This window comes from Suillus subalutaceus, assembly GCF_016647625.1.
Source record: "Suillus subalutaceus strain FC151 chromosome Unknown DFJ58scaffold_45, whole genome shotgun sequence".
In the NCBI taxonomy this organism is placed as follows: domain Eukaryota; kingdom Fungi; phylum Basidiomycota; class Agaricomycetes; order Boletales; family Suillaceae; genus Suillus; species Suillus subalutaceus.
This window is the reverse complement of record NW_024540294.1, coordinates 13,335-26,180: the sequence shown is the minus strand read 5'-3', so window position 1 is coordinate 26,180 and position 12,846 is coordinate 13,335. Positions and strand designations below refer to the sequence as shown.

General features: G+C 47.2%; 4 protein-coding genes across 4 annotated transcripts; 2 read left to right on the top strand and 2 right to left on the bottom strand.

Moving 5' to 3' along the window:
• Positions 1-624: 624 nt before the first annotated feature.
• On the top strand, positions 625-3,498 carry DFJ58DRAFT_784933 (glycoside hydrolase family 16 protein). The gene is made up of 9 exons (XM_041390005.1): positions 625-680; positions 730-1,661; positions 1,716-2,069; positions 2,130-2,136; positions 2,191-2,303; positions 2,374-2,523; positions 2,576-2,739; positions 2,800-2,974; positions 3,033-3,498. The coding sequence occupies exons 2-9, from the start codon at positions 937-939 to the stop codon at positions 3,061-3,063; spliced, it is 1,719 nt and encodes a 572-aa protein (XP_041244457.1). The 5' UTR covers positions 625-680; positions 730-936; the 3' UTR covers positions 3,064-3,498.
• A 1,773-nt stretch (positions 3,499-5,271) lies between these two features.
• DFJ58DRAFT_879839 (UbiA prenyltransferase family-domain-containing protein) lies at positions 5,272-6,778 on the bottom strand (the record flags this gene model as incomplete). Its single annotated transcript, XM_041394514.1, has 7 exons — positions 5,272-5,575; positions 5,630-5,871; positions 6,065-6,112; positions 6,164-6,252; positions 6,304-6,421; positions 6,474-6,626; positions 6,694-6,778. The coding sequence occupies 7 exons, from the start codon at positions 6,776-6,778 to the stop codon at positions 5,495-5,497; spliced, it is 816 nt and encodes a 271-aa protein (XP_041244456.1). The 3' UTR covers positions 5,272-5,494.
• Positions 6,779-8,845: 2,067 nt separating this feature from the next.
• DFJ58DRAFT_716109 (uncharacterized protein) lies at positions 8,846-11,340 on the bottom strand (the record flags this gene model as incomplete). Its single annotated transcript, XM_041384185.1, has 9 exons — positions 8,846-8,889; positions 9,965-10,050; positions 10,102-10,247; positions 10,304-10,432; positions 10,481-10,613; positions 10,661-10,854; positions 10,903-11,011; positions 11,064-11,196; positions 11,262-11,340. 9 exons carry the CDS (start codon positions 11,338-11,340, stop codon positions 8,846-8,848), a joined length of 1,053 nt encoding a protein of 350 aa, XP_041244455.1.
• Positions 11,341-11,744: 404 nt separating this feature from the next.
• DFJ58DRAFT_840918 (uncharacterized protein) lies at positions 11,745-12,092 on the top strand (the record flags this gene model as incomplete). The annotated part of the gene is made up of 1 exon (XM_041392657.1): positions 11,745-12,092. One exon carries the CDS (start codon positions 11,745-11,747, stop codon positions 12,090-12,092), a length of 348 nt encoding a protein of 115 aa, XP_041244454.1.
• Positions 12,093-12,846: the final 754 nt, after the last annotated feature.

The window sequence follows — 12,846 nt, the reverse complement described above, 5'->3', positions numbered from 1 at the left end:
GATTGCTTGTAATCAAGGCGAGCAACGTGCAATAGGCAAGTTATCATCTGGGCCGCACCTCCCGCATTGGAAGATCTGGGTCAGAAAGGTAATTGTGCCATTCGCTATTTTTCAGCGGAAGAAGCTCGAAATAGTTTATCGGTGCTACTGGAAGTCGCACGCAACATCAATTCGGCATGCCGGGTTCTTCGCACTGCCATGGCATGATCAGCAAGGAAGAAGGCAAGGGCCACAACCGGCGTCGAGTAGGGCTGTATAATTCCCTAAAATGGATCGGCCTTTCTCTGTTGCCACACGTGTGATATTTTGTTGGTATCGTTATCAGGCTCAGGCCCTCAATCAAGGGCACTCAATGCATAGCTTCTATCACCCTGCAGGTTGTTTGTTCCCTCCCAGGGTACACCATTATTTACGTCACTAAGCATCATATCGTTGACATGGACGTTAACATCACACCTTGCCAAAGCGCGTGAAGCGGCTCTGCGATGAGAGCAACCTGGTGCGGAGGAATATCGCAATCCACGAACGAGGATACCCCGCCACAGCAGAGCTGCCATTTTGGTCAAAGCGGATCACAGTTGTTGTATTAAGCCCATTGTCATGTCCTGTCAATTCTATTATCTCCGAATCTCCGATGATGATGGAGCTTTGAGCTAACTAAGGGAAAACCGATTAATCTCCCTATCGAGATTCAATCAAACTTTTGACGCTCAAGGGAACAATTGCGTGCCTTTCGCGTGATGATTGTCCAACATAATCACATATGCCGATCTAGACTGCTCTCTGTCATGGCTGTGATCTCAGGTCTGCAAGTCTCAGGGATCATTTGCATCAGTTTGTTCTGTGCTTTACAGTCCTTAAAGCTGCAATGAAATTCAACAAATATTCCCCATACAGTCCGTGAGACTTGCCAGCGCTCTACATCTTGATTCCATCATGTCGACATCAGCAGATAAGGATGGCGTCAAGCCACCACCACCATTCTATCTCAGCGAAAATTCAAAGCGAATCAAGGACAAATCTCACTCCACTCCTTCAGTTTCCAACCTCTCTCGTCCATCCACTGCAGGAACTGCCGCAAGTTCTATCGTCAACCCTTTCTCTCCACCTGCCAGCATCATCAGCTTTAGCGTTGATCCCATAACCAACGCCTCGATGCCCATTGCCCCAACAGGACAACAAGAGGGTCAAGATCCTGTACCTCGTCTTGGCGTGACCGCACTTCCTCGCAGTACATCGTACTATGGCACCCGCCCGAACACTGGGGATAACCCCAGTCGCGTGACCTCCGGTATTCGTCTTCGTGAAACCTTCGCAGCACCACCAGCTCGTCCCTTGACAGCAGTCTCAACCTCTGTGAGCCTAGCTCCAAGCAAGACAACCCGGATGCGTTCTACCATGCTTGAAGATCCAACCACCTTGGACAAACCTTGGGTAACGACGAAAGACCCATATGCAAGGATTGCCTATCTCTTGACTTACTCGGTAGCATTCCTTGGCATAGCAGCATCTGCTGTGCGCTGTTACTTTGGTTATAAGAGCGTACAATTGATCACTGGTAACTTGTGCATGGTGTTGGATGAAGATTTTACTTCCGACACCGATACGACTTTCGGACCTAACGGAAACTGGTTCCGTGAAGTGTCATTAGGCGGATTTGGGTCAGCGATTTTGTACTTTGGGTGAACAGAAACACTTACTTACACTTCTTCCAGGAACGGCGAGTTTGAGATGACAACGTCGTCATCAAACAACTCATACACGTCCGACGGATACCTTTACATAACACCTACCTTGACATCGAACATGATCGGCTCGGATGCTATCTTCAACGGTTATACATACAACCTTACCGATTGCACGTACAACGTGACGAACCCGGAAGCAAATCCGGGCTCAACAAACACCACAACCTTTGACGCTACTGCCTACTATCAATCCTGCGGTGCAGTAAGCAACAGTACCACTGGCACGATAATCAACCCTATACAAAGTGCAAGGATCACCACACGTAACTCAGCTAGTATGCGATATGGCCGTGTTGAGGTGGTGGCCAAGGTTCCACGGGGGTACGTATTACTCTTTTTTCAATATGATGTGTAGACTGACTTACCATTGGCTCCCTGTAGTGATTGGGTGAGTATTGCACCGTCAGAACAAGACCGTATTACTTACTGACCGGCTCTGCAGCTCTGGCCTGCCATTTGGATGCTTCCTGTGAACAACACCTACGGACCATGGCCAATGAGCGGTGAAATCGACATCATGGAATCACGCGGAAACGGTCCCAGCTATCCTGATCAGTGAGGCATCTGATCACTTCACAGAATCGCGATTTGCTGACCGCGATTGTATTGCCGATCTGCCTGACAGGGGTATCAACTATGTCCGCGGATCACTCAACTGGGGACCCCTGTCATTCTTGAACGCCGTGTCCAAGACTTTCGGCTGGTGGACACAGAGACGCACCGACTATGGGGAGGGCTTCCACACCTATGCACTGGAGTGGACAGACAGTTTCCTGTGAGTTTCAAGTTACTTCCGAATGTAGGCAACCCTCTGACAGACTCGACAGTCGCATTTACGTTGACACTCGTTTGCACTATATGCTTGATCTTTCGTTCAACGAGCCCTTCTTTTCACGTGGAGACTTCCCTGCTGTGGTCCAAAATGGATCAGAGCCCATTGTTCTTCAGAACCCTTGGATCAACGGGACCAATGCAACACCTTTCGACCAACGTGAGCTCTTATGAACAGTTATGAAGGCATAGTATCCTGACCTCACCGATCGACACACAGCATTCTATCTCATTATTAATCTCGCAGTTGGCGGGACTAACGGATGGTTCCCCGATAACGCAGACAACAAGCCATGGCTGGATAACTCGCCAACAGCCATGCTTGATTTTGCGCAGGCACAGGATACGTGGTACCCCACCTGGGGTTCAGACGGGGAGAGTGGTTCGTTCGTTGTGTAAGTCGTTTGGTGCCTCAACGTGTTGTTCGTCTTCTGACATTGAGATATATCGCAGGGACTCCGTCAAGATGTGGGAGCTCTGTTAGTAGAGCCATGTAAAACCTCGGATTTAAGATTTGGCCATATCTCATCATATTATAGACTTACCTCGATCATATCATGTGGACATTGTGGCATAGTACCTTGCATATCGTTGTAATTCGCTATTCCTGAGTTCTTGTTTAAATACCCATTATAAATTAGCGTTTGTCTTCAATAGTCAGGACTGGAAATAAGAAAGACAGTTGTTCCTTTCTTTGATCGAGAGTTAGCGTCTGGGTGAGAAGAAACGGGAACTCGCTCCACGATTCGTTGGGAATTGGGGACGAGCGATATTTTCATCGAAGGACTGCTGATCACTTGCGTCACAGGTAAAAGACAGGTCGGGAAAAGAGCCGACTGGCGGGGCCTCTTCGAAGTTCGAGATGCACGTAGGTGCATCAGTGAGGTCCGGGACCGCATGCTAGGCTGGACGAATCTGTTGTGACATGTGACAGTTGCAGAAACACAGCCACCTGAACAATTTGCGACTCTATCTCTGACTGACTCTGAGTCTCAAGCAACTCCCAAGAGAGTCTCCCTTCTATATGACTCTTGACTAGGAGTAGGGACACCCACGTGGGGAAATGCTAACGTTTGAACAGCTCAAGAGATATCCGAACGATCCGTCTACCTTCAAGTAGTACTTAGTACTCATTCAGCTGGACAGACTTGTTCAAGAAGTTCGAACGAGTATCAACGAAATCATTACGTTTTGACGCGGCACTCCATGTTTACAACCGCAAACCCGGAATATCGTTCTAAAAGCTGCGCATCCGGTTCGAGGCCTATCATATAATAGATCTCAACCTTGAACGGAGGTTTGGATCATGGGCTTTGGCCTCTTACACGTCGGAGTTGTCACTGTAAGCTCTTGTCTTTATCCAATACGCAGCGTTGTTCAATGCTCGGGGTTTCCGCATCAATGCATCAGGGACAAAACGCCGTGGACACAATGCACAGCATATCGTAGTGCATGCACCAGCGTCCCCGTGGCCACCGCCTCTCTCCACGATCCCCCGCTGGCTAATCAGGATAGCCCAGATTCGTATGGAAGCCTAACGTACTTAACTCCAAGGATTATCCCGGATCGTAGTGCAGCTTTTCGGCTCGTTCAAGGTATTTTGCCAGATCACCCAAATGGTGTTGCTGAAATTCAAATGACGCAAGAGTTGATCGCTATTCGGTACAACCACTGCTACCGCCGCTGGCACCGCGGACCAGATCTTCATACAAATGAATTGCAAATGCACATCTGATTTGTGCATCATGTGCATCATGGTGAATGGTTTTTGATATGGATATCCCGTTTACGGAAACCCAGTGGAGTCGTCTGACTGTCGTCAAGCCAGTCGGCGGTCCACGTATCGGTGTAATCATTGATCAAAGATATACACAGTCTCGATTAAGGGACACCCGAGGGGCTGCACGGACATCAAGTGTAGACTTAATGGTAGTATAACTTCCGAGACGCGATGTTCAAGACTGTAGTGTGTCTGGGTGTAAAGCGGATGCGACGTGTATCGCTCGAGTGCTGACGAGTTCGAAGGGGAATACAAATGGCAAGAGTTTTGAGAGACTTTGGTATATAGATAGATTCCGAATAATCTGAGTTCTTTGGGCGGACTGAAACGATGATTTCTGTGGGGAATTGATTCACTGTGGTGAGATCTTGAGACGTGAAAGAGAAGAGCGTCGGTATAAGTGTAAAGGAAAATGAGACGATAATCAAAGTAAACTTAAAGCAGTGAAAGAGCATAGTCGAGAGATAATTAAGGGATATGAACAAAATGGGAAAATGTGAAGGAGAAGTCAGAATCGTTGAAGTGTTTGATGCAGCGTGCATCCATCGCTAGAGGCGAAGCCATCCTTACAAGGCCATTGACTTAGCGGATGAACTGCAGACCTTTCTTCTTCTTAGCTAATAGAGATGATCGATGAGGACGGATGAGGATCCAATCTCATAACTCGCACTATGAAGGTCTTAGTGTAGCATCTCGATTCAGGAGGGCCTTCGATTCTAAATTGGCATACCTCAACGAATCGCTATGCGCAATACGCACCTATGGACTGCTTATATAGTTACTTAGTCTCTCCTTCCAAGTAAATCACAGTGGAAGGACGACAGGCTTGTTTGATTTCTCTGTAGCCGTATACATCGGAGCAACTCTCAATACTCTGCATCATCGTATGTAGACAGACTACATTAATATGTTGCCAGAGTATGAAAGTCATGCACGGCAAGCAACATCCCCAAATTTGTAGCCTGACATCTGGATGTAATTATCATACTATGTCATCAGTTGTCTATGAGTTAGATAGGAAAACATAAGCAATACTCTAAGAGAAAAACACGAAAGCGCAAGGTCACTGGAGTGTGCACATTAATATGATTATTGAAGGTGCCACCATGAATCCAGCCGAGATGAAAGTGCATGCTCAAATGGCCAGAGACGCAAGATTGAAGTAATGATCCACGAACAATCCTGCACAAACCAACGCTGCACCATGGCGACCTGCCTGTAGTACAATAGGATATCAGAATAAGCTTGTGGTTATATCAGTCCAACGTACTGTAAATTTCTCCCAGCTGTCTTTAGGATCGTTATGATCAAATGACCATATGTGCCAGAGACAGAGGAGGAAGGGCGCAATGACGCTCATCACGTAGAACGGGAGATGTTGGTCGTTCAAGTATCCAGCCCACAGAAGACACGCAAAGAAAATCACATCAATACGCTCAATGCCAAACGAATGCCATCGCCCAGACGAACCGCCATGGACTTGACTCCAGCCTTCTCGTCGTCCTTCTTGTCCTGAGATAATGCAATTAATACCCACGTTTCAATGCAAATAAAATGGGCTAGTCACCTGGCACGCGTAGATAGTGTCGTAAAGACACGTCCAGCTAGGGAGGCACCGTCAGCCCTTCGAAGAAAAAACGTCTTGCTGGTACTTACCAGCACGACGCAACTGCGACGTTCAGGATCATGCCCCAATCGAACTCACCCGTAATTGCCACCCACGTGAATGGGACGGCCCAGCTAGCAGCAAAACCTTGGAACTGGATAAGACGATAAACAAGTTTTAATTTCAAAAAAGCCGTACCGAGGTACAAAGACGGCCAATACATCCAACGCTTCATCAGTGGATATGTCCCGCCACAAGCAGGGAGTCCAACAAGACCCAGTGTGAGACTGGAATTGCATGTCAGGGAAGTCTTGATACTTGTTGAATGATCTACTTACGCCGTAGTGCCAGCAGTCGAAAACATGTAAAAGATGGCAGCAACGAGCACGAACAGAAGAATCGAGGCCTCTGTCATAGTGACAGCTCCCGACGCGATCGGTCGGCCTTTCGAACGTTCTGATTGAACAGCGTCAAGAGATGAGTGACAGTCAAGACGGAACTGACATACCAACTTTGCGATCGAAGTCGCGATCAAGCATATCGTTTATGACACAGCCTGCACTATGCACCAGTGTTCCCAACAATGCATAGAACAAAGTGTTTATGACAACTTCATTCATGGGTAATGCCACATGGTATGACGCCGCCAGGGAGCCCCACGCTAGGTACGATGAATTGAGATTTAAATCAACCAACAAGTAACGTCCCGCATGCATCCTATGACTCACCGAAAGGCCAGAACATGAAGTCACACCCCACTGGAAACCAGTGAATCCTGGTGAGCTCGGCCAACGCTCTTGCCTTGGAGGGCATTGTGACTTGAAGTGTGCAAGGAGGGAAAAAACTGGAACGGAAAACCAGGTACACCAGCCGTGCTCATTTTATATGCCTCCGTGAGCGCTTGGAACGACCGTCTTCGAATATGTTGTTAAGGAGAGCTTCCTAACAGATATCCCTGAGCTTGCAATACCGGAGGGGTATGGCATGCTACTTGGCATGGGAATTCCTTGTTCCCACTCATTGTCAATAACATCTTCAATAACGTCTGATTTTACGTTCAAATCTGTAAAAGTTTGAGTGTGCGGTGCCCTCAGGGAGGTGGCATGCTTGAATCCTTCGGTCTGGGTCGACGGTTGCCGAATCGTGGCCATCTTAACAACTCGACTGTCTGTCGGTGCAGAGTTGTTGTAAAGTCATTACACTCCAAGTCGGGTTTTGATACACGCCGATGTCCGTTAGCTGGCAGGCCAAGACACACACAACCAAGATTGATGCGCGAGGAACGTTATCAGGTCTAGACCAGTATTAGCTCAGGAACTGACTGTATGTTTTATTCTCACTATACCTGACTGACGTCCATTCTCGCTTAGCTTGCGCGATAAGTTTTCACTTTCATCAGCAAAAGACCCATAATTTTCGCTTGTCAAAAAGAAGTTTGATGCTTACGGTGAGCTTACGGCGCTGGTGATGGAGCAACGCGATTGGTGGAACATATTTTTCTGTGCTTACACTGTAAATATCTCGCTACTGAACTACCAGTCTAGGGTTTGTAGTACAGTTGAAATGGTCATAATGCATACCGATGGGACCGCCAAAATGTCATGCTTTATAATTTATGAGGAATATGCAAGACGATATTTGTCACATAATTGTGACACATGTGACCTCCGCCAAAAGTGTGACATCAAACTCGTCTTCAAACCTTTTCCGTTTCTCCCGCAGCATAGGCCCAATCACTGTTTCACATCTATTCTCCATATTGTGCCTAACCCATAGAATCAAGGCATGCTCGACATCAGGCCTCGTCACAATTCTTGGCTGCTTTGATGACAATGCACTAGGGTTATCATTGACCTGTGCTTCCATTTTGGACATTCCCGTAACTTGTGTGATATTGACTGCGTGAAAATGAGTGCACCCGATTTGAGAGATTTCAAGTGTTTGACAATTTCAGTTTGTGTCACAGTAGGATGTGAATCAATAAATAATAGACTGTCATCCAATCAGAGAGTGTGAGATTTTGGTGAGAAAAAGTGCATTCACTGGCTGTAGAATGAGCTGAAGTTTGAGGATTGTCCTTGGTGATTTTCTGCCGCTTTGCAGGCTGGTTGTAGACAGTGGGCTCGTCACAAGGTTTGCACTTTAAGTTTAGAGACATTTTCATGTAGTTGTTGCGAACTGGGATAGTTCTGACGTATAGCAACGTGATAAGCAATGTCAGGCTAAGGTCGGTTCAAAGACTCCTACGTATGTAGAAGTTCATAAGGCAAATAAAGGAGAGTGTCCTCAACTTGAATCTGACAAAACCAAGTAAAAGCAGTGTATACTGCACTCAGCTGCTATCCAAAGGAAGGATGAGAGAATGACTTTATTCACCTAAGTAAAAGCGGTGTATACCACACTACTACATCAGGAAACCGACCCGAAAATGATAAGGTTTGAGAAAGCTTTGTCTGAAGTACAATCCGTATAATATATATCATAATTATATTTCACTTGAGAAAGCTTTGAATACCCGGACTACGTCGGATAGAACCCGCCAAATACACATATGTGTCAGTTTTGTTACAATTATCTACCAGCTCGTCATCAACGTGGCTTACATTGTCACGCCTACCAGCATGACAAAACAATATTGTGTTTTTCAAGTACCCCACAATCACCTAGTAGATTATACTTGTAATATACAATAACTTTGCCCTACCCTGGTCATGACATATAACCTTTGGCAGATTTTTCATCCTTCACAATCTCTATAAAAATGGTTATGTCAGATAGAGTCGTATATGGCCGGACTACGTGGGATCGAAGTTGCCGAGGGTGCAATCGTGTAGAGCCATGGTAGAGTACGGAATGTGAATAAGTAATGACAATGTGCTATCAGCCTTCCCAATCCTGACGGCATATGTTCATGACATGTAATGCTAGCTCACTATTTTATCCTGCACAACCTCTCCATAAATGCCAGCGCCAGGTCATGCCTTCCAAGGGTAGGCTGCCTTCGTTCGAGCTACCTTCAGCCCAAGGGTGTGGAACTATTGTATTGCAATACCGTACTCCAGCGCCCGCTAAGGTGTGATCATCAGTTGTAACGCGAGCGAGTTGGTGCATTACTCACCAACTCTCCATAATCGCCAGTCCCAGATTATGCCTTCCAAGGATAGGCCGCCTTGGTTCGAGCTGCCTGCGGGCCAAGGGTGCGGAACTATTGTATTGCAATACCGTACTTTAACGCCCGCTAAGGTGTGATCATCAGTTGTAACGCGAGCGAGTCGGTGTATTACTTACAAACTCTACATAAACGCCAGCCCCAGATTATGCCTTCCAAGGATAGGTTGCCTTGGTTCGAGCTGCCTGCGGCCCAAGGGTGTGGAGCAATGGTATTGTAGTATCGTGCTCCAACGCCCGCTAAGGTGTGATCATCAGTTGTAACGCGAGCGAGTCGGTGTATTACTTACAAACTCTACATAAATGCCAGCCCCAGACTATGCCTTCCAATGGTAGGCCGTCTCGGTTTGAGCTGCCTTCGACCCAAGGGTGCGTAGCAATGATATTGTGGTGCCATACTCCAGCGCCCGCTGAGCCGTGATCATCAATCGCAAGGTGAGGGAGTTCATCCATTCCCCATAAATACTGGCACAATTGTATATCTTCCAAGGGTAGACTGTGTCGGGTTGAGCTGCCTTCGGCCCATGGATGTGGAGCAATGATATCAGTAGTACCATACTGCAGCAACTGGTCATCAACGCCGGCGCTAGATAATCAATTTCAGAGCAGCCCGTCTTGGATTACGCTGCCTTTTGTCCATAGGAGCGGCTTAACTGACAATGCGGTATCATCTGCCTTGCAACTCGTTATTTTTGAACTTTTAGCGCGTTAGCTTGGTTGCGAGAGTCAGATCATGCTGGTATTAGGTTGTATATGTATTTACTATATATAAAACATCGAATGAAGACTATATAGAGGCTACAGATGCATTCGGATCCGTAGCGTTTTTACTCGCAAGACGTTTGATTCGTATTTTCGATAGGGCACTGTTGGCACTAATAGGCCGCTGGGCGGCAGAGGAAGTAGGGAAGACCTGACTGGATACAAAGCAATGAGCTCGGCGAAATGGTCAAAAGTTATGACAATACCGATTCCACCATATTAGTAGCTCGTCAACTTCTTTAGATTCGTCCGGGTCCTCGAAAAGGTCGAGGAGGCTGTGGTAGAATGTCTCTGAATCTGTAGATGTGTCGCTTCGTGAAAACACCGAGGACGAGCTTAGCGCAAATCGAACCTTCAAACGCATGTACATCAAGATCATTGAGCTATAAACATATGGCATTGACGAACCTGAGTAGCAATATAGGCGATGGAGGCGATGGTGACACAGCTCATGCCATGGAGGCGAGCGTTTCCGGATCGCGTGGCTTTTGGGTCCTTGTCGACCGAGCTTGGGGATGTGAAGACATGCTTATAAGCCTGACAATAGTATAGTGAACGGATCAGTGAATATGTGTGCCCACTTACAGATGTCAGCAAGCGACTCCTGAGGAGGCCGCACCATGGATCCTCATCGTCATAGGTCTGATTGGCATATAAGAAAACGGGCCATTGGTCTCCGCAGACCAAGATTTCACCACTGCGCAGGTTCTCTCTCGTCCTGTTTCAAGTTGTCAGAACTGCGGACACCAAAGAATGAAAGCATACTCTGGGTCGTGCCAGTCTAACCCTGCGGGGCAAAGTAGTGACCCGGTAAGTTCATGGTTGAATCCACGATCGATCTTCGAGTTCCTATGTAAAGGAGGCTGGATCGAGGCTCCTTTCGGGGAAATCCAATCGAGTATTGCAGACTTCAAAGATTTAGTGTCGTCACCTCTCGCGCCTGACGCTCCCTTGCCAATCTTAAAAATCGTAAGCTTGAACCCCGGTAATGTAAAGAACAAACATACTAGCTCTCCAACGTGCAGAATTTCCTCTTCGGAACCGTTCCTAAGTCGCTCTAATAGGCCAGGGTAAGAGTCTAAGAGCTGTTCGAATACGCGATGCTCGCGTCGTTCTCTGCCAAACGAGTCAGTCCATAAGCTAGCAGACAAAGATGATATCTTTTTACTCAGCCGAGAAATTTTCCAGAGGAGTGTCTTCCATTTGTTCTAACCTAAGGACTCCATTGGTGAGCAGAGAGGGATAGTTGCATAACGCGAACACCGTTCGACCGAAGTGGCGCCCGTGTGATACAAGAGGATCTGCCGAAGAGCTGGCCGACAAGATGAGTTAGCCAAACCTGTCCCCAACATTAGGGACAACTTACACTTTTTGCAGAGGCCCATTTGAAGGGCTGACGTGGCGCGTTTGCTCGGGATGCTGGAAGTTGAATCTTCAGTGGTCATGAGAGCTAGCGAGGAAAAGATAGATTGGACTTTGCAAAGGATAAAATTCAGCCTTTTATCTCCAGTACTGAGTCGTGTGAGATTTTTAGCAAGGGCGTACCTGATGGCGCAGGCAGGGCGAACCGCTGGCCGTGGCGCAGGCCGTCAGCCAGGGGAGTGACAAATGGCCCACCAGGGCTGAACTACCTTTCGTCAAATTGATGGCAATTAACCTCACGGCTTAAAAAGCGTTAGCAGATTAATACGCATAATAAAGCTTCCCTGATGTTGCATTTTCTTGCATATCACAACTAGAGAATACGGCCGCCTAGGTTCAACCCAAAGATGCAGCAATCCTTGCGTCAGACTCAGACCTTCAATCTATCTGGAAATATCATTAGTGTCAATCTCCAGTAAACCCAATTATGCCTACTCGCTGGCAGGACTTGTTAACTCTGTTCCCTAGAATCGAAATAACAGGCAATGCCAACCAAAAGAGCGAGCATGAGGGGCTTGTTGGTGTAAGGTGCATGGACATGATCCTTGTCATTTCTCAAAGCTTATCATATACCAGCAAGGCGGATATCGAGAAGAGCTCGGCCTTGGCAGAGAACAAAGAAGTACTTCATTTGCCGGAGCACATCCACGAAAGGTGCGAGGAAGAATCCATAGCCAAGCTGAAGGAGCAACTATGGCTCGCAGAATTGGGCTGCTCGAGGCTTCAAGCGCAGTACCAAGTATACAGATTGCGCTGGCTGGAGGAATATCATTGAGCAAGAATCTTTGAAGAATATGTGCCGATTGGAGTCAGCACATGTTCTCCTCGTCAGATTGAATGGGATGCCCCTTTTCCCATTCAATTTCCCATTTTCAGTGCGTCAGACGCAGCCTTTCCTCGAATAAACTGACTGGCTTACTTAGGCGATAATGACGACGACGTTGAATGGATGACGACTTTGAATGGATGAAAGGAGAAGATATACCGTAGCACCGCCGTAAAAACTATTGCTGCAGCGCAGAGAACATCGACAGCGTAAGGTCAGTCTAGCGTCGTTAGTCCTCACTGTCGTAATGTAGAATTTTGATAGCAAACCATGAACATCTGCGCTCTGATCAAATAAGCTGGATGCCCGTTGCGAGCATAAAAGTACAATAAAGCTGTGGGTTTTCGGCGCCCGTTTCAACGCTTGAAAATGCTGACCAAAAAACGCCTGGATAAGTAGGCAATCCATCAGAAGAATGAGGGAAATTGGGGTGCATATTTGGCTGGGAAATGTTGCATTCGTTAACTACCCTTTGGGTACTGGACTGAAAGTACTCGTGCAGCACGTACGAGTACGTTTGTCCAACTTGAAGTACATTCCACTCTATTTGCGGTACTCTGCTCCAGAGAGTATCTTCAAGGATATCCAGACAAGGATATCACTGGGGCCGCACCCTGGCCAGGTCCTGGGCCATAACTGGCAAGCACCAAACAAGCAGCGAACCCATCACAACGCCAAGCGTAATAAGGGTTGCGGCCATTAT

Bases quoted from the DNA above. Each gene is read 5' to 3' on its own strand.
- DFJ58DRAFT_784933 (XM_041390005.1), top strand. From the start codon at position 937: ATGTCGACATCAGCAGATAAGGATGGCGTCAAGCCACCACCACCATTC. The intron at 2,524-2,575 runs GTGAGTTTCAAG...CAGACTCGACAG, and splicing joins GAGTGGACAGACAGTTTCCT to TCGCATTTACGTTGACACTC. The intron at 2,975-3,032 runs GTAAGTCGTTTG...GATATATCGCAG, and splicing joins GAGAGTGGTTCGTTCGTTGT to GGACTCCGTCAAGATGTGGG.